Source organism: Culex quinquefasciatus, chromosome 2, assembly GCF_015732765.1.
Source record: "Culex quinquefasciatus strain JHB chromosome 2, VPISU_Cqui_1.0_pri_paternal, whole genome shotgun sequence".
Lineage (NCBI taxonomy): Eukaryota > Metazoa > Arthropoda > Insecta > Diptera > Culicidae > Culex > Culex quinquefasciatus.
The window spans coordinates 199,320,578-199,340,738 of record NC_051862.1 but is presented as its reverse complement, the minus strand read 5'-3'; the positions used below and the strand labels follow the sequence as shown (position 1 = coordinate 199,340,738).

At 31.3% G+C, this 20,161-nt stretch overlaps 1 protein-coding gene across 1 annotated transcript in view; it reads right to left on the bottom strand.

Moving 5' to 3' along the window:
- Window positions 1-20,161, bottom strand: part of LOC6053417 (lachesin) — a 304,414-nt gene that overhangs the window by 268,333 nt on the left and 15,920 nt on the right. The window contains exon 2 of the mRNA XM_038251455.1: window positions 40-958. Coding sequence (XP_038107383.1) covers window positions 40-202 — 163 coding nt within the window. The 5' untranslated portion in view covers window positions 203-958. The remainder of the gene's footprint in view (window positions 1-39; window positions 959-20,161) is intronic.

Below are 20,161 nucleotides of genomic sequence, written 5' to 3'. Positions count from 1 at the left end.
TTTCGCTTGACCTGATTTCCATATAAACCAAACACTCACCTTTCGCCAGTCCAACCGTCGTAAACGCCAGCAGGGTGCAAACCAGCACCCCTGCCACCCTCATCGTAATCCCCACGTTTCTCGCCGACCAGCTCCGGAACCAGCTGCCCATGCTGCGATGCCGATGGTGATGGCAACGCTGCCTCGGCGGTTCTTCCTCCATTACTGCAACAGGACTTTGTGTGAGCTTTCTCACAGCTGCATCCACAGACTTCACTTTCACCTCGCCCAAATCACTCAAAAACGCTCCCGCTAACAATGATGGTACAGATTTTTTTCTATTTTAATTTTTTTTGTTGTTGCACTTTACTTTTTATTCACAAATATAAATCATACAAAATGGCATAGAAAGCTTTCACTCCCCGTGGAAATCTGCAAACTTTTCCACTTTTCTCTTCTCCAATTTTTTTTCACTCGTCGTGATTCGCAATTTTTCCTCGCGCACTGTTTTCGCTTGTTTTTCACACACACACACAAAAATGTATATATTTTTCCCGGAAAAGCTTACTTTTTGCTGCTTTGTGAGTCCAGTCAGTGATTTGCTTGCCCTCCTGGACTGTTTTTATTTTTCCACTCTTTCTCAGTGCGGGGGAAAAAAAACCTGACTAGTTTATTTCCCCTTGCTTTTTGGTGCAGTCTTTTTTTTTCAAGCTGGCAACACTGCCGCACCGGATATTCCCCGTTGTTGTCCGGAATGAATAACTTTCGCTCCGGGAGATAGTTTATGCTGCCTTTTTTTTTTTTTTGTTGGGTTATTATTTTTTTCGTTCCCACTACAAGTGGTAGGTTGTTAATATTTTGGATGTGCTCACTTTTTTTGTTTGGCTCAGAGTCTGGCACGGTGACAGACGCAATATGCTGGTGACGACGAGTTTTTTCCCTCCGTGCTGCAGTAGAAAGGATGCGGTTTTGCAGATTTCTGGAAAATAACAATGATGAAAAATTAAAAAGTTGAAGTGGCAGCAGGGCTGTGTTCGGAAAGTGGCGATGGTGGTTCGAGGTGAAAGTGGGTTTTTATATTAAAAATGAACTACGAGGTCAGAGAGTGTCGGGTTAAATGTGGAGCAATTTAAGTTGATGTGAAGAAAAGTAGAGGATTTTCATTTAAAAACACGTTAGCAATTCTGTGGGCCTTCGGTAAAATATGAATACACTAACCTACCAAAATTTACAAAAATGACTGCGCAGGCTCAACTCTAGGGAAAGCATAAAATTTGGTGTCCCCATAAATTTGAAACAATTTTTCAAAACTATTTAGACAGGGTCAAATGGTTTTCCTTCAAAGTTAGAAAGAAGAATTGAGGCGGTTCGACGATTTTGCTTGCAATATTCACAAGGAGCGTATCTCTACCCTGTCTCAATATTTTTGAAAAGATTTAGATGCCATTTTTTCTGGGGATTTTCATGCTTCCCCTCGAGTTGAACCTGCGCAGCAGTTTTATAGGCCAGCATTATTTTTTTTACTTGTTTTGCCTCAAACGTTGCACACACTTTTGAAATTTTTCATCCTCAATCCATCCATACAAATTTCCATATAAAATCTGAGGGAGGTCATAAATAAAATGCCTCGTAAATTATCAAAACTCTGTATCTTGAAAAGCTATTTCTGATCAAATAAAAATTGTTAAGCTTTAAGAAAAATTACCCTATTTTCGATTATTTTCTAGAAATATGATCATCAATCTTTGAGATTCGAGACAAAGTGATCAAACATTTTATTCTCAAGCTATGATTTATTGATAAAATAATGCAAAATATCGAATTCGAAATTGTTTTATGTTTGTATATCTATCGAAAAAATCGAAAACAAAAAAAAATATTTTAAAAAATAAAATAATATTTGATTAGGAGAACATTTTTCAAGTTAATTCCACCTAAGAGTGGTTTTATGTTAAAAGATTGAATTTTTAACCTGTAGAAGTAAAGATTGAGCTTGACCATCTCAAATATTTATTTTTTATGATCGGAAAACTTACAAAAACTTGAAGATTGGGCCAATGATTATTGCTGAGATATAATATCTGATAGAAAATCAAACAGAAAAATAAGATTTTCTGAGAGTCAACAAAAAAGCGTCCAATATTAAAAAAAAAAAATATTCCAACAACTGTTACACTGTGATGTCAGAAATGAAACCAATTTTATATTTCAAAAATGAATTATTTTCAGATTTTGGAAATCAAATCGGACGATTTAAAAAGTTAAAATAAATTTCTTGAACACCTTTTGAAAAGATAAACTTGATTCCAAAATTGTAAACATTTAAATCGGAAAGGTCTCAAAATTTCTTGGTTTTTGACATCGAAAATTGGTGTTTGTTAACCCTCTACAACCCGACCCCGCCTTTAGACGGGCTTCGACTTAAAAAATCGCCAAAAATCAATTTTTCAACAAATTTTTGATCTTTACAATTCATTGAAAGAAGAACTCTTAAAATTTTAGAAAATTTTAAGGTTGGAAGCTTTACTTTTTTTATGTGACTTTGACAATGTTTTCAAAAATGTTATGTTTTTATGGGTCAACTTTGGCTGTGTTTTTTTACTGACATTTCCTATCTTTTAAGTAAAAAGGAGTATGCAGTATTTTTTCTAGTGTTCCAGACTATGCCTCTACGCTTTTCCACAATTTAAATGATAATAATGCCATTTTATAGCAGAAAATGTGATAAACAAGCAAAAAAATAAAAAAAGTGACTGTAAAAACATGAAAAAATTAGATAGGCAAAATGTAATGCATATCAAAAGGCAAAATACTACCAAAAACAAACTTATACTAAACAAAATAAATGCAAATTAAAATACTAAAAATGAAACAAGAAAAACATAAAACAAGAGAAGTACAGTTTTTTGTAGAACAAAAGTAGCTCGATCGAAAGAATTATTTGGGCAGTAGAGGGTTAACACACAAAAAAAAATCCCTATCACAGTACAAATCAAAAGTGCTAAGATTTGGTTCAAGTTCAAGTATGCAAAATGTAGTTTTTCAAAAACTTACAAAAGCGCAAATTTTCGACCACCCTAATCGCCAAACAAAATACAGGACTTATTATTTTTTCCATGGAACTTCCAGGCCAAATTTGAACCAAATCGGAGCACTTTTCATCTGGATCGTTCTGGTTTGACATGGAGTCGCTGCTTTCTTTTCTTAAAATCATACTGAATTGGTACGAAAAAGTTGAATTTTAGAAGATTGAATTTTTTTCAAGATAATGTGTGATTTTCATCAGAAATGTTTCACAAGTATCTGTTTTGTTGAATTTCACTTTTTACTCACTAATTTTGGCAAAACTACACAAAAACTTATAATGAACCATCAAATTTACAACCCTTGAAAACTTTTTTTTTCAAATCTATAGAAACATTTTTGAAATACTTGAGAATCAGCTCTGAAAAAAATGAGAACTTTTTTCAAGTAAGTAAATTTTAACTAAACTTACTTAATTGTCCAAAATAATAAGACCCGATTTTTTTGCCATTAGCGTGATTGTAATTGTTATTAAAAGACTCAACATATGGTACCCAAAAAAGTATAGTCATTTTCCTGTTTTTGCTCGAAGCGTGACGAAAAATCTGGTTTTTATTTTCAAAAAAATTAATCTCGAAATTCTTTCAATGAACTCCTCCCGTTTTTGCGTATGATACGTAAAATTTTCGAAGGAGTCCCATAAACATGTGTTCAGATATAGGCATTTTAAAGTTTCATACGACCTTTTAAAATGCTATGCTTACTTTTTTAATCTTAAACAATAATTCTTGAAAGAACAACTAAATTAGATGAAATGGCGAGGCGGTATGAATTTTTCTGTAAATGTGGTTTTTGCGAAAAGTGCTAATTTTTAGACAACCCAAGCACGGTGTAGGTCACCCCAAAATGGCCAAACAAAAAATATGAGTCTAATTATTTTGACCAAGGAACCTCCACTCAAATTTTAGACCCGGTCAGACAACTTTTTTGTTGTTTATGCTTTTTAAAATGGAATTGCTGTAGAAAAACGTTGATAAACATGATGATTTTAATGTTCTTCTCAAAGCAAGATTTTTTTAATTAAAAAATAAGTTTCTTTTAAGAAACCTTCGAATAATCGAACTTTGGATAATCGAGTCTGGACTGCAAATCATATTTATTATTAAATGTGAAAAAATATTTATTCATGGCTTAAACCTGATTTAAATGGCAGTAAAAATTGATATTCTCATGAAAATTTTTATTTAATCAAATTTTGAATAATGTGGTAAGGTATCTTTTCATTATTATAATCTTGAATTGTATCGATTCAATGATAAGAAAATCTATCGAATTTATGTGGAATCAATAAAATGCATGAATAAACGTTATTCAATGTGTTTCAAAAAGTTAAAGTCGATTTTACATTAATTTGTGGCCCCATGATTTTTTGACGAAATTTCGAAGAGGTGGGAGGGTAAACACTAAAATAAAATTTGCATTGGCCATAATTAATATTTTAAGTGGGATTTTAATTGTTTTGTATTTTTGACGATTATTGTTTTTTCTGAACTGAAAGTCATAAAAATGTTTTTAATTCTTATGTAAATTTCATCTAATTTTGGCAAACCTGGCAAAACACTCTCACTAAGCACCTTCACTCTCGCCAACTAAGCACCCGGCTCCATTACCCTAACCACGGTTCCACAAAGCACTTGAGGGGGAAAATTCCACTTCGTTAGCGCGCTGCCCGAATCCCAGCAGCTTCCAGCAAATAGAAAGATGTAGAAAAAAAGAAAGCTAAACCCCGCTCACAATCGGATTTAGCTAAATGAGTTTGCAAAAATCGATTTGCTTAATCCAGCTGCCAGACACACGGTTTCAGCAAAACATTAAAAAAAGCACAGTGAATGAAAATATTTTCAGGTTGAGTTGATCCTGGTTGGAGGGGGAAAGGGGGGTCGAGAAAAAACAAAAGCTTATGTGTCCAGGGGGGAAATGGGAAATTGGTGGTTGAAAAGTATGATTTTTTTACAATTTTTGTCTAGAATTTACTTGCTATCATGAAGACTGAAGAGACGAGTGATGAGAATTATATGTGCGACTGCTCAAGGTTGGTGAACCGTAAATTAAATTCCCAAAATTAAACTCTCATTTGAAGTGGTTAAGGAGGGGGCGTAAAACGAAAAACATTTGATTAAAAAATTCAACCAGAATAAAACCGTTGCCTAACTAGCTCCCTTTGCTTGTCGCTGTATAGTTGCGCTGCTGTTGATGATGCCTTGGGATGTTGCAGAAAAAAAGGTAAGATCTGGACGATTACAAACAAGTGTTCTACCTGAGTTGCTCCCTCAGTTAGTTGCGAACAGTGATATTTTGTTGTTCAAAAAGTGGTCAAACTTTTTTTGAAATTTGATCTGTTTTGAAATAATTATTTCAATGTCTTTCATTTTTATTCGAAAATTGCTTAAAAATATTATTTAAGTATCTAAACTCCAACAATTCTCTAAAAGCTAAACACCCGTAAAACCTTTAGGACTTCCAACTTCCAAGCCTTATTACCTTGGCTCAGAGTGAAAAAAAACGAGACGAAGCTATGAAAAACAAGTTTTCCCCTCAACTCGAGCCCGGTACAAAACGGCGAATGGGAAAATATAGCCATAAAAGATTTTCTCTGGGTTGCAAGAGGGAGCATTTTTTGCCACTATTTTTGACCCAGCCGCCCGACGTAACATAATTATTCTGGAGTTTGGAGCCCCACCTGATGATGGCAGCAGCTGGTTTTGTTACATTTTACAGAGTTGAAGAAAAGTGCACGGCGCGGAAAAAAAGGCGAGGATGAAGAGTACGAAATAAAGAATAATATTGTTGGGCGGCAGGTGGCGCTGAAAGTTGAAACTATGTCATAAGGTTCCTGGGACTGAGATTTTTTTAATATTAAAATATAGCTTCCCAGAGAAAATTATGCAACTCGTTTTTAATGAAATATCAAATTATTCAAATACAATTTTTATTTTAACATTCGTCAATTTTCAACAAAAATAAAAGATTTTTAAAGAAAAAATAACTTAACAAAATAAACTAACTAATTTAAAAACGAAAAGATGAAAAGATACTCAAAACAAACCCAATTCCATGCAAACAAACCCAATTCCATTCTTGTTTGCAATCTCGAGTTGTATCTCGCAGATCTGCACCAGCCAGCTTCTGCCGCCACAACAATGGCATCACTTTCGCCGTGGTGAAACCTTTGCCAAGTCATTCGCTGGAAAAGTTGTTGCTCAACGATCATCCGTGCACAGAGTGCAACCCGTTCGACCTGGTACAGCAAAACTATTTGCGTACAATAATCCAGAAAAGTTGACGAGATAACGCTGACAAAAAAATAGTGGTGTGGTGGAAAACTGCAGACAGCTTTTCCGGCGGAGAAAAACTTTTCCCCTCCCCCCCAAACTCTCACTCATTGTTATAAATTCAGTCACACAAAACTCACACACGAAACCACTTGTGTGCAAGCTCAACTGTTGCCAACTTTTTCCCCCATCCCCGCCGGTAATTGTGTGGATGGAAAGTGTATCCTCTTGAAAATCTGCTGTAAATTTTAATTCAGCTTTTGCCAACTCTCACTTTTTGTCGCGAGCGAAACTCGCGTGCTAATGTGAGGTATTGTATTCGCTAGAAAACAAAAGAAGTTTGATTAAATGCACATCTTTTTCATTCATTCTATTGGGGAAATGTTCTCAAGATTACCAATACGAAGTCTTCACGTTTTATGGATTAACCCTCTACAAACTAACCCCGCCTATAGACGGGCTTCGATCTAAAAAATCGCCAAAAATCCATTTTCCAACCGATTTTTGATCTTTAAAAATCATTGGAAAGAAGAACTCTTAAAATTTTGGAAAATTTAAGGGTTGGAAGTTATACTTGTTTTATGTGACTTTGCCAATGTTTTTAAAAATGTAATTTTTTTAGGGGTCAACTTTGACAGTGTTTTTTACTAACATTTCCTATATTTTCAGTAAAAAGAAGTATGCAGTAATTTTTGTAGTGTCCCAGACTATGCCTCTACGCATTTTTTGCAATTTAAATGGTGATGGTGCGATTCTATAGCAGAAAATGTGAAAAACATGCAAAAAATTGAAAAAGGGACTGTAAAAACATGAAAAAATTAGATAGGCGAAATGTAATTATATAAGGTGGTAGAGTAGGCCAAATACTACCAAAAACAAACATAAACTAAACAAGATAAATTCAAATTAAAATACTAAAAATGAAACAGAAAAACATAAAACAAGAAAAGTAAAGTTTTTCGTAGAACAAAAGTTGCTCAAAATGACCTCCTGAACACGGGAAAAATAAATATTTTCGAAAAAAAATTTGGGCAGTAGAGGGTTAATAATTCAACAGTAATTTTGATGAAAATATTTTCAAATCTTAAAGTTATGTATCAAATTATTAAACTATCAAATTATGGAAGGCTTGGTAGTTCCATGTCAACTGAGTACACTTTTGGAATCCACGTCCTTTGATTTTGGATATTTAACAGAAATACCAAAATATGTGGTAATTGGACCATACCTTTATTAATGGTTACCTACGCCCTCGTTTTTGACGATATCCTAAAAAACATGTTTTTTTAACTTTTGTTCGTAATTTTCTTACTAAAGAGCAAAAGACTTTCTTCCAGTTGCATTGTGTAGACCAGGGGTGCCCAACCTTTTTAACCTGCGGACAGATCTGATTTATCTGAAGCAGAAAAAAGTGGCGGGCCGGTAAAAATGTTTGATAAAATTTGAAAAGCAAGCAAATTAACCCTCTATTGTCCAAACTATTTTTTTCGATTTTTTTCCAATGTTTAGGAGGTCATTTTGGACAATTAACTTTAATTCTCTTGTTTCTGATTTTTCTTTTTCCATTTTCTAATATTTTAATTTGCATTTATCTTGATAAGTTTATGTTTGTTTCTGATAGTATTTGGCTTACTCTACCACCTTCTTTCATTACCCTTTGCCTATCTTGTTTTTCGTGATTTTACAGTTACTTTTCCAACGTTTTACTTGTTTTTAACATTTTCTACTATAGAACGATACTATTTAAATTGTAAAAAAGGCTAAGAGGCGTAGTCTGGTAAACAAAAATAACTGCATGCTTGTTTTCACATAATATAGGGGAAATGATAGTACGAAACACAGCCAAAGTTGATCCGAGTTTATTCAATATTGGCATAGTTACATAGAACAAATTACACTTCCTACCTTATAGTTTTCTAAAATTTTAAGAGTTCTTCTTTCCTATGCTTTTTTAGACCAAAAATTGGTTGCAAAATAGATTTTCTCGAATTTTTAGATCGATGCCCTAGAGGCGAAGTTGGGTTGTAGAGGATAAAAGAAACAAGTGTTGAAAGTATCTTGATTTTTAGAATTTAAAAACATGTTTTTTCTAGATTTATTTTTATTTTTAATTGTTAAAAAATTTAATGTAATTGTTGTTAACGATTGCTATCAAATACCCTAATAAAATTTTTTAACATTTAAATTAAATTGGTCGTTAGAAAAAATGTTAAAGTTTATTTTCCTCATCAAAACAATATAAAAATTCAAAATGTCAATAAGCCCTTGTTTTGCAACCATTAAAATGTATTGAAACTAAGTTTGGATGTTATCATTTTTGTTGTGTAAGGTTTTTTTTAAAATAAAGCAAATTTTCGAACAAATTTAAAGAAAAATTCGAACGAAAAAAAATCATACATTGTAGTTATGTATTCGTTATTCAACAAATTTCTTTGAAAAATTCAATTTTATTTATAAAAAAAATATTTCATGTCCTCGATTTCTTGACTCATTATTTTTATTTTTATTTTTTTTTTGCAGCGCTCTTTTTTCAGCATGATTGCTTAATTTTATCGTTGAAATGTTGTTTTAAATTTATTTTTGTTTACACATTTTTTTCAATACATCAATTTTATTCTAGTTTCTCAAAAAGACTCATCCAAACAAAAAGTAAAGGCAGTTGAAACTGTAAACAAATAATTTTGTATCTTCCTGTACATTTGTAGCCAACAATTCATATTTATCATTTGTTTCAGTTTTTTTTTATTTTTTCTAAATAGATTATTTTGCTATCCATTTGTTTTCTGTTTTATTCTGAAAAATATTGTTTTAGAAATATTTAATTTTGAATGCAAACATGAAGATTGTTTTATATTTAATTAGGACAAAAATATTAGTTCTAGAATGACACAAGCATAATCCAAACACTTCATTGAATTAGCAGAATTTAATTTTAAGCAAAAAATAAACATATGAATGTTCTAAATACATTTTTGATATAATAACATGTGAAAATTCGATTGAATTCAGACATTCAAAATATTGATTAAACATCTCATCAACAGCTTAAAGGGCAAGTCATCGAACTCTTTATTAAACCCGTCGCGGGCCGGATTTGGGCAGGCCTGGTATGGTAAAATTTCTAAGAAATTTGATAAATATAGAATGTTAACCCTCTTATATTATTATATTACAGTTTAAATATTAAAACGGATTTATGAAAACCTCAGAATAAACTAAATTGTCAAGAAAAAACCCATCACAGATAGAATCTTCAAAATATAATTTTCATGTAATTTCTTGGAACGGTTTTAAATTATTTTATTGTAATATTGCCGGGAAAAAGATTTTGATTAAATTCTGTCATATTCACGATTAAAAAACAAAAATGCAAATAAATATTGGGGCGGGAGCATATGACGATTAATATTTTATTTTTATCGGATTCCTATAATAATTGCATATAAAATGCAACCGGAAGAAAGTATTTTGATATAATAGTTGCATTTTTTCGGTGATTTTTTTTCGGTTCTGTACATAAAAGAATCACAAAAAAGTATTTTTATAATGCAAAATGAGTTAAATAATGCCAAACAGGGTTATCAACAGAGAACAATGCTAATTAAATAGTTTTTAGTAGATAGAAAGTCTATCTAATTTCAAATTTGAAGTTTCTGAATTTTTTCCCACTTATTTTTGAGTCAAATTGAAAGGAGAGAAGAGGTGGGCATATATTAAAAACCTGTAACTATTTAAATGTACACCACTTAAAACATAAAATTATTTATTTCGCCTATTTAAAATATATTGATCGTGATCTTGAAATCTAAAAACATTCCATTCAAAAAGATGCGCAAATTTTACATTTTAATTTTTAATTTTCAAGTTTTCAAGTTCTTATTAATTAGCACTTTTTGAAAACATCTTAATCAAGGCGGTTGAAAAAACACCCAAAAAGCATAAAATGAAAAATTTTACTATAGAACATTTTCAACAAAAAAAACTCCAGATACCTTAGTGACCAAAGGACGGATTGACGACGTCATTCAAGAAAATATAACTTCCTTAGCTATTAAAAAAAATATATGGCTGAGTATGGACACTGTTTAAAAAAAAGTTATTTTTCAAAAAAAATACTTGGAATTGTTATAACCAGAACATCTTAAAATTTTCTTTAAAAAAAATCGAGCTTTTTTTTTAATTTTTTCAAACATATTTTTTTTAAATATCGTTGATGTTGCCCCTTTTAAATCGACCCAAAACATCAAGGAACAAAAAAAATAAAACTTCAAAACTTCTACGAAAATTCAAGTGTTATCAGATGGAATCATTTTAAAATATATTCCTTGCATGTTTGGATTTATTTAAAAACATTTTGAATTCTAGTGAATTTTTTTAACATTTTAAAAAATAACCCTTAGAATGCAGAAGAAAGTCAACAAATTACAAATTAAATGACATTTGAAGTTTTAACAAAATTTAATTTTTACCTGAGCAAACAAACAAAATAATGATAAAGTTTAACACCAAACAGTGTCATATCAAGCCCATCAAGATCATTTCGCAACATTTGGTAAAAGTAAACCATCCCAAAATAAACCTCCTCACAAACATCACCCATCTGGTTCTGGAGTTGGACAAGCATTAAATATACATGGCCTGAAAGCGCGGTGGTTGCGAACTCTTCCGCCGGTCGCGTCATGCCGTGGGTGGCACTCACAAATGGGGCTGCTGGTGGTGGTGGATGGATAGATGGATTGGATGGATGTTTTTTTCGACACCCGCGCGTCAGCAGGCTTGCGAGGACGAGCCGTGCTTTGCAAAAATAGTCGATATTCATCTGTTGCAAGTGTCACGGTGTGACACGGAGGAAATTTTTTTTAGGTTTATTTTTGAATTAATTTAGAAAAATTAGCTAGGAAATAATTGAACCATTCTTACTTTATTTTTGAAAAACATCATAAATTCTAAAAAAAATCGGGTAAAATTTGTACTGTTTCAAATTTTAACATTTTTCTGCAGGTGTCACCTTCTATTGCTATTAAAAACATCCTGCACCCCGTGTAAAGCTTAATCTGCCTCACCCACACAACGATCCCCCCTCTCTCCCTTTAGAAACGTGCCAACTGTCATGGCGTTGCTTCGTTGTTGGTTTGAGTGTGCATTGTGATTGTCTTGTTGTTGTACATTTCTCTCTATCACGTCGTACTCTCTGCTCACCCCTCCAAATCGTTGTGTTCTTTTCGTGTAAGCGCTTGTTTGTGTGAGTAAGAGTGAAAATCTATTGTTTGTGAGGAGGAGGGGGAGCAGGTAATGTCCGTCCCCTTCAGAATGCATTTGGGGTTGACCAGACCGCCGGAGCATCAGCCAAGTAGAGATCAAATGGGGTGCACGGTTGTTGTTTGGCATGACATCAACATCGCACACAACAAAACACACACACACACTAACAGAGTTTTAAACCATTTGGGACTCGTGGCAGATGCTCACCGCAGCGCGAGCGTCACCGGATGGAGGAGATGAAAATGTAATAATAATAAACAGATAACGGGAGATTTGCGAGAGCTTGGAGGTTTTATCTGGTTTCGTGGTGGTGGTGGCGATGATGGTGTGTGTGTCTGTCTGTTTGTGGGTGAGTGTATGTGGTGAAAGTATTATGGTTTTGTGGCGTCAGCGTAGAGGTATTATTTTTCGCTGAGGATGACAATTTTGCATGGATTTTTTTTTGTTATTGTTGTAGGACTTTTTTCTGGAAAACATGTTTTTTTTTTAATCGATGCAATCACTTTTTTTATCGGGATTAGCTGTACGACGTACAAAAGATTGTACGTGCCTTGATTTGTTTGTATTCGTTTCGAAGAAAAAAAAAATGTGTTTAAAATCGAAAAAAAAAATCCAAAAATTAAAAATTTCTAATTTGAGCAATTCTTCAATAAAACGGAAATGGATTTTTCTAGTGCGTCCATCCCGGGAATTCCAGCGAAAAAAATCCCGGGATTTTTCCAAAACCGGGAATTCCCGAATCCCGGGATTTTTTATAATTTGTCCCGGGAATTCCTGAAATTGAAAAAAAAAATCATATTTTGGTCTGGAAATTCAGAACAATAAAATGAATTAAAATTTGTAATCAGCAAATCTCAGCATTTAATTGGCTTTTTAGGAAAAAATATTATAATTATAATTAACAGGTCCGCAAAATGCATAGTGCTTTAAATTTTTTTCTCTTTTATTTTATTTTTTTTAAGGACTGGATATATTTACGTATATTTTCGATTTTAATTATAAAAAAAAACAATCTCAAATCAAATTATTTATAATCAAACACCGGCATCTAGGGCAAATAAGAACATATGTAACGAATAAAGACAGCTAATAAAGCAAAAAATAATTGCATGAACAGAAACAGAACAAAACAATTTGTACTTCCAAATGTATTGCTCTTAAATCTCCTGTACCTATTTAGACTGTAATTCTGATTTTCCCTCGGTTGGCGGTAGTTACTTGAAGATAATTTGTAAAATATGTTTTATATAAATCAATGAATTCAAAACTTATCTAAAATTTTACATTGACTGTTATCATTTTATTTATTGTCGTTTTTTTGTTATTTAGATATAAAATAATTTTTTAAGCTGTTTTAGTCATGTCATATAAAAATATATATAAAAGAATAAAAATATAAAAGAATTCCAGAGTTTTTTTTTTTTTTTTTGAATAGGTCCTATAAACATATGGAAGACAAAAACTTATTGGACATTTTCAAAAAAAACTCAAGAATTATTTAATTTGATTCGCAAATGAAAAATAAAAAATTAATCATACTGGAATTAAAAATAGTAGTGAATATAAAATCCTAAACACCACAAAGACAAAAAAATAATTTCTTTAAGGCTATTTTAAAACTGTCGTCTTTGTTTAGATTGAAGTGAGGATTATCACCATTTGATATTATTAAGCTAATTCTATGATTTTAAGCTTGAAAACATAACAAAAATATAATGAAACATAGATTTTATTACAATTTCAAAAATTTGCCGGGATCCCGGGTATTCCCGGGATTCCAAAAATATTTTTCCCGTTTCCCGGGAAATTCAAAACCCGGGAAAATTTGACGCCCTAGATTTTACTTATATTCATTGATTTAGTTTAGAGATATTTTGTGCCATCACCCATACAAGTCTCCAACCAATTGTGGCAGCTGTCCATTCAAAAATGGTACATGAATATTAGAACATCTGTACCTTTCGAAGGAATTATCTGATCGATTTAGTGTCTTCGGTGAAATTGTAAGCAATGATGAGGCCTATTCAGAAAATAGTAAATACAGTAAAACTTCTTTTTAAGCGGTGCGTTACGTTTTTGTAATTTGTCCATTTCAGTAGTTAGAATTCTCGCCGATTTTTCAAATAACTTATTTTCACAAATAATCAATTTCTAAAAATGCGTTTTAATTATTTTCTTTTTTTGTTAAAATGTTTCTGGGGACAAAAACCCACAACTTTTGAGCTATAGAAGCTATAGAAGTATGGAGAAAATGTATGATTTATGATTTATAATTTTATGAAAAGTGTTGTTTTTTGGAATAAATAAAATAAAAAATTGTCAAAACCATTTTATTACTTAATTGTTAAATTAAAAATCATATCTGCAACCAAAATATTTTTTTTTATATAGTTAATTTAACTGAAAATTTCTCGTTTTTCGATTTAAAAAAAAGTGTTCATAATTGCCTATTCCTGAAATATTCTTTTCGATAAATTCTGAAATTTCCAATTAAATTTCCTAAGAGATGTTTTCGCTCCACTTCTCCCACTTGTTTCGCGCAAGGAGGACTTAGCCGTTTTTTCGGCGCGGGTTCCCAACTGAATGCGCTCTTAAAGATGGGCTCTGGATGCTAAAATAAGGCGGACAAAACAAAAAAAACGAGACAATTGAACTTTTTCAAGTCTCATCCAAACAGGTCCCTTTTTTCTAGCAACAATATCTCAACAACAAATTGTCCTATTTTCAATGCCAAAAAAAATTAAACAATTGTGAGATTTTTTGATCTTTTCGAAAAAAATATTTTTAAAACCTTGGAAGCAAGACTAACTCTTCAATAAATTTAAGTATTCAATATTACGCCCTTTTGAAAAGTTGAAGTTGTCGATTTGATGGAGAATTGCTCATTATTATTTTTTGAAATTAAACTTTATAAAACGCCAAAACTAACTGTACGGAAAAGAACTTTTTTTGAGTGTTGAAAATTTCCACTGTTTAGCACATGTATCGAACATTTTTTTCGATACTAAACAGTTTCACTGTTCAATTCACAATTCAAAGGTGACTTGCGGATCTGCAAAAAAAAAAAATCAATTTGTTGCAAAACTTTTTTTAAATTTCAGAGCTTGTCGTATTTCCCCAACTTGGCAATTTTCGCTGAAAAAAAAACATAAGCTTCTTTTTTAGGTAGTTTTAAATAATTAGATTTCATTCAAAATTGTACATTTGTTAAACTTTTTTACAACATTAAAAATGCAGTTCCAGAAATAATGAAAAAGTATGACCGAGCAATAAAGTTCACAAATTTAGAGAGATTTTGTACACATTTGGGAACAATGTGTAAATGTGTTTAGCATTTTCCAATAATTTTCCAGCATTTTTTCAATTAGGGGAGGAAATTAAAATATTGCCTAATTGCCTTTTTGATTTAGGTTGAAATTTTCCTAATTTAAATAAACATAGCACATGTAATGTACTGCAAACACGGTTCAACAGAACTCAATTCAAAAAAGAAAACAAGTCACCTGATCTAAACACAAAATCTTTTGTTTCAAGATTTAATTTCAGTATTGTTCATTTCCAATTCCCAGGTAACATTGAACTCCAAATAAAATTCTTTTTAGTTCGACCAACTTTTTACCTTTATCTTTGCCAAACTATCCAATTATTATTTTGATAATAATTTGAATTGATATTGATTTTAAACACACAATGAAATTGTTTCAGGAATCATTCGTTCCTGAGTTTTTTACATAAAGCTTTATAAACAAATATTTTATTAGAAAAAGTATTACATCTTAGTTAAAAAAGATTTTTATTATTTAACATTGATTTAGCCAAAAATATTGATTTGAGAAATTTTTTGTCATCGTTTTATTGTTAAGCGTTGAAATACTTCAAATAAAACTATTTTAAATTTCCAAATAAAACATACTTGCAAAACATAAACGAGTTATTCTTTATTATTCCGCAAATTTATTTCAAAATTTGAAAAAATAATCCAAAATGTTTCAAAGTGTTACTCTTGATTAAAACAATCAATCACTTTTGTTAGAAAAGAGCAAAAAATGTTGCAAGTTGAACAATGAGATAATACTAAAAAAATAATCAACTTTTTGAAAATATTTTTGGCTCGGATGATTTTTCTTACAGAATTATTTTTAAATTGCATAAAAAAACAATTTTCAACAAAAAATAACCTTAAAATGCCTTGAATTTAAAAATAATGATTTTTTATTCTTTAAAAATTATGATTCCACAATCAAAGTTTAGAAGACTTATCACATTTGCAACAAGCAAAAATAAATTTGCGAATATTAACATACCATTTTGGTACACAAAGTTTTTTAAAATTTTAATTGAATGAATCATATAATTTTGAACTAATTAATTTTATTACTGAAGGCGAATATTTTTTCAAATATTTTATATGGTCTTACCTTCTAAAATCATTTTTTTAAACTCTAAACGATATTCCAAGAAACAACAACACGTAACCACAACTCCCAAAGTCCCAAACAAACCCGACAGTCTCGCAAAGAAAATAAAAAAGTCCAAAATTGTCTCCGAAACTCCATAACGATATCGTCTCCGTTGATTGCGTCTGGAATTGTGCCAGAAACTTTTACGTTATCTCCGAAAAGTGGTCCTCAAGAAAACCAAGTCCCCCCCCCCCCCTCCCTTTTCAACCACCCAACCACAACTCGAAATCGACTTAAGGGAGAAAACACTGGGCCTGGGCGATGAAAACATGCCTTCGATTGCCACCTCGAGAAGACTCTCTCTTTGGCATGTCTCGTGTAGCAAATCCTCTTACCATCATTTACCGATAAACAGTTTGTATATCTAAATTTTGGTCTTTTGAAAAAAGCGTACACGCACACGAGAGCTTGGAATCGAGTGGAGGGGGAGGGGAATCCCCAAGAGAGTGTGTGGAAAATTCTTCGGGTTTTTCCTGCGAGCGCACTTTGTTATGTTTCGAAAATTTCGCACTCGATTCCGGAAAGCTTTTGGTTGAGGGAAAAAAATACGTAGGAATGGGTCGTTTGCCTTCTGTTTCTTGGTGTATTTTTTTGTGGCTGGTCGGAGTCGGAGGAAAAAACGTTTGAGAAAACCCACGATGGCTTGCAATCCCAGTCGACACATTTATGAACGATAAACACAAATATGATAAGCATTTAACGAACTTTGCGGTGGGAGGATTTCGGAACCGGAGAGTTTATTATTTAGGAAGCATTAAAGTAGGGTGGTTCATGTCAGTATTTTGTAAATGTAAATACATACTTGTTTGATTTTTGATTTAATTAATAAAATGGGCATCAGAGTATTAAAAGTAAAATTTAATACATTACTTTTCCAATTATATTCATAAAAAATGTTTGCTAGATTTTTGTTATTTCGCATTGTTATGCGTTACAACAAAAAGTTGCTATCAAAATTTAGAGCAAATTGAGCATTTATTCATATATATTTTTTAATATTTTACTCTGGCTTAAACTTTTTGGGTGCCTTCCGTATGCCCAAAAAAGCCATTTTGCATCATCAGTACGTTCTATTAAATTACATTCAATTTGGAATTGTGCAAACAAAATTGGTTTCAGAAAATACAAAAATCTGTATCTTTAGTAGCATTCTTTTTATCGATTTGGTATCTTCGGCAAAGTTGTTTGTATGGATGAATGATGGGTGACAACAGCTCGAAAGACAAAAGGTCGAATGGACAAAAGGTCAATGCCAAAAGGTAGAATGCCAAAAGGTCGGAAGATATAAGGTCGAATTGACAAAAGGTCGAATGTGGACAAAAGGTCGAATGGACAAAAGTTCGAATGCCAAAAGGTCGAAAGAAATAAGGTTGAGTGGACAAAAAGTCGAAAGTGGACAAATGGTTGAATGGACAAAAGGTCGAATAATTGATTTTATAAATTAGTATGTTTTTCCATTCTTTCAAGTATGAGCAGCTTTTTTTCTAGAAAAAGTCGTACTTATAAAAAAAATTGTGAGTAGGTCTATACTTCAAATACAAAATATTATTGCTTGTTGTAACATTTTTGGGAGTTTTTCCATTCTTTCAACATGAATGGTTCATTTTAAAAGAACCTTAAAATATTGCTTGAGTTTTTTTTTCAATTTTAGAAGATACTTTTTTTGTCGTAATATTTTTGTTAATTTTTCCATTCTTTTAAACATAAGCAATTCTTTTTTTTAATCTTATTTGTAATTTATTTTGTGAGTTTTACTTTAGAAACAACCTATTCTTGATTATAATCATATTTTTTGTGAGTTTTTCATTTTTTTTTTAAACATGAGCAGGTCTTTGAAAAAATGTCCGAATTCTATACTATTGAGTATTTTTTTTTTCAAAAACAGTCTATTCTACATTGTCAGAATATTTTCGTGAGTTTTTCCATTTCTTAAAATATAAGCAGTTCTTCAAAAAGGTCTGACTTCTAAAATATTTTCAAGAGTTTTTCCATTCCTTGAAAAAAACAATTCTTGATGGTTGTCGAACATTTGTCATACATTTATGGATGAAGACTTCATAGTAAAACAATGATAGATTTTATTATTTTTTGATGAGTTTTGAAATAAATTTTTGCAATTCCGTCTTAAAACATTTTACTTTTCCTGGCATTTTCGAACGACGAAATGGCATACTTTGCCCTACCAAAGATAAAAGACTGGAAAATTGATACCTTTTAATACCAATGCTGAAAAGTTTTACTTTTCAGCACTGGAATGGGTGCTGAAAAGTTGAACTTTTCAGCACTGGTATCGAAAAGTAAAATTTCTCAATATTTTTGATTCAAACAGTTAGTTACTTAACACATGGATGTTTGACATAAAATTCCATTCAAAAAACGTTTTTCGGGATTGCAAAAATGTTGTAAGCAACTCGTAGCAAAACTTGATTTTTTCAGCACTCGTCGTATTTTATCAATGTAAGACTCGTGCTGAAAACAAAATCTACTTTTTGCAACTTGTTTGAATAAACTTCTATTTGGTCACTAAAAAATGATTTCCTAAAAAAAAAACAATTTAATTTTTTAATAAATGTTTTAAAGGAAATATTTTTTTTGGAAACATATTTTTTTTAGAAAAGAGTTATTTAAAAAAAAATCTTTCGAAAGGTTAAAACAAAATGTTTACATAATTATTTGATGTTTAATCTAATTTTCAATCAAGGAGTACTTTAGTGAAATTTGTACCAAGTCCATCGTTTTCTAAGTATCGCCATTTTTAAGGTAATATTTTTAAAATGGGACAGTATGTTTCAGTTTTTAAAAATTTTGCCGATATTCGAAAAAAATATGTTCGAAGGAGTAACAATATTCCCTTTTTTATCTTTGAACATTTAAAGAAAAAAAAAGCAAAAATACATTAGAGAAATAATGGTCCTATTTTCAATGCTGAAGAATGATGTTTTTTGATTATCTGCGTTTTTCAATGTTTTTTGTTTTAAAATTTTAAAATGTCAACAATAAGCGTGTTTCTTACGGCTTAATTTAAAAAAGTTAGAATAATATTTCGAAATAATTCTTTTTGGAAAGAGCAAAAAACTTTACCACACTTTCATTTTTTAACATTGAAAATCCGTCTATAACATTAAATAAAAATGTTAGGCCTAATTTTAAAATGGATGGAAATTTCAATTAAAAAGAAACTCTTTTAAAAAATCTCGTAGCCATTCTAATATTCTGTTGTTTTTTTTAACCTTCTCTGTCTGCATTTGTTATAAATTTTGTGAACATGATTGCACAGTTTTTTTCAATTGCTTGAAATCTGTTTTGAGGTTAACTCTAACGTTTTTTTCCGCTAAATTTTATATGATATGGAAAATATAACTAATCCATTTTAAACCATTGCCGTTTAGTGACAGTATGGCAACTCCGCCATGTGTGGGGAATCGGGTCAGCTGATTTTGAAATGTTTTTGCTCAATATTTTGATTTTTTAATTTGAACATCTATTTCCAAATTTGATGCATTTAAGTGCTTGGAAATTACTGTTCCTGTTTAAAATGTAGTTCCGTATCGCCCTAGTTAACGTTATATATTTTGCTGATCTCATTTAAAATTTTAATTAAAATTTCGAATCTACTTCTATATGATTTTTAAGAATCAAAAGTTTCCAAAATTCGAAGGAACTTTCGATTTTCTTACTGCTGCAAAATATTATTGGAGTAAAAAAAGTTCCATACAAAAAAATTTATATTTAAATATTTAATTTTTCCTCCAATTAAAACCAACGTTATTCATAAATTATTTAATGAGTTAAAAAAATAAAATAAAAAATAAATATTTAAGTCAGCGATAAATCAATGAAAAAAATCAATCGCATAGGTTTCTATATTTTGATCATTAAAAATCTCAATCGTTACTACATCACTGATAGAAATCTTTTTTTTTTTTTGAATTCATCTTGCATTAACTTTAATTCCAAAAATTAGCTCAACCAAAACTTTAATTCGGAGAATCCTTGTCACAACTCACCGAGACATCCTGCGTAACTTTCCGATTTTCTAAAAGTACCCCCAAGCCATCAGCCACCGTCTCGGTGGCATCCTCCTCGACACAAAGTGTGTCCTTC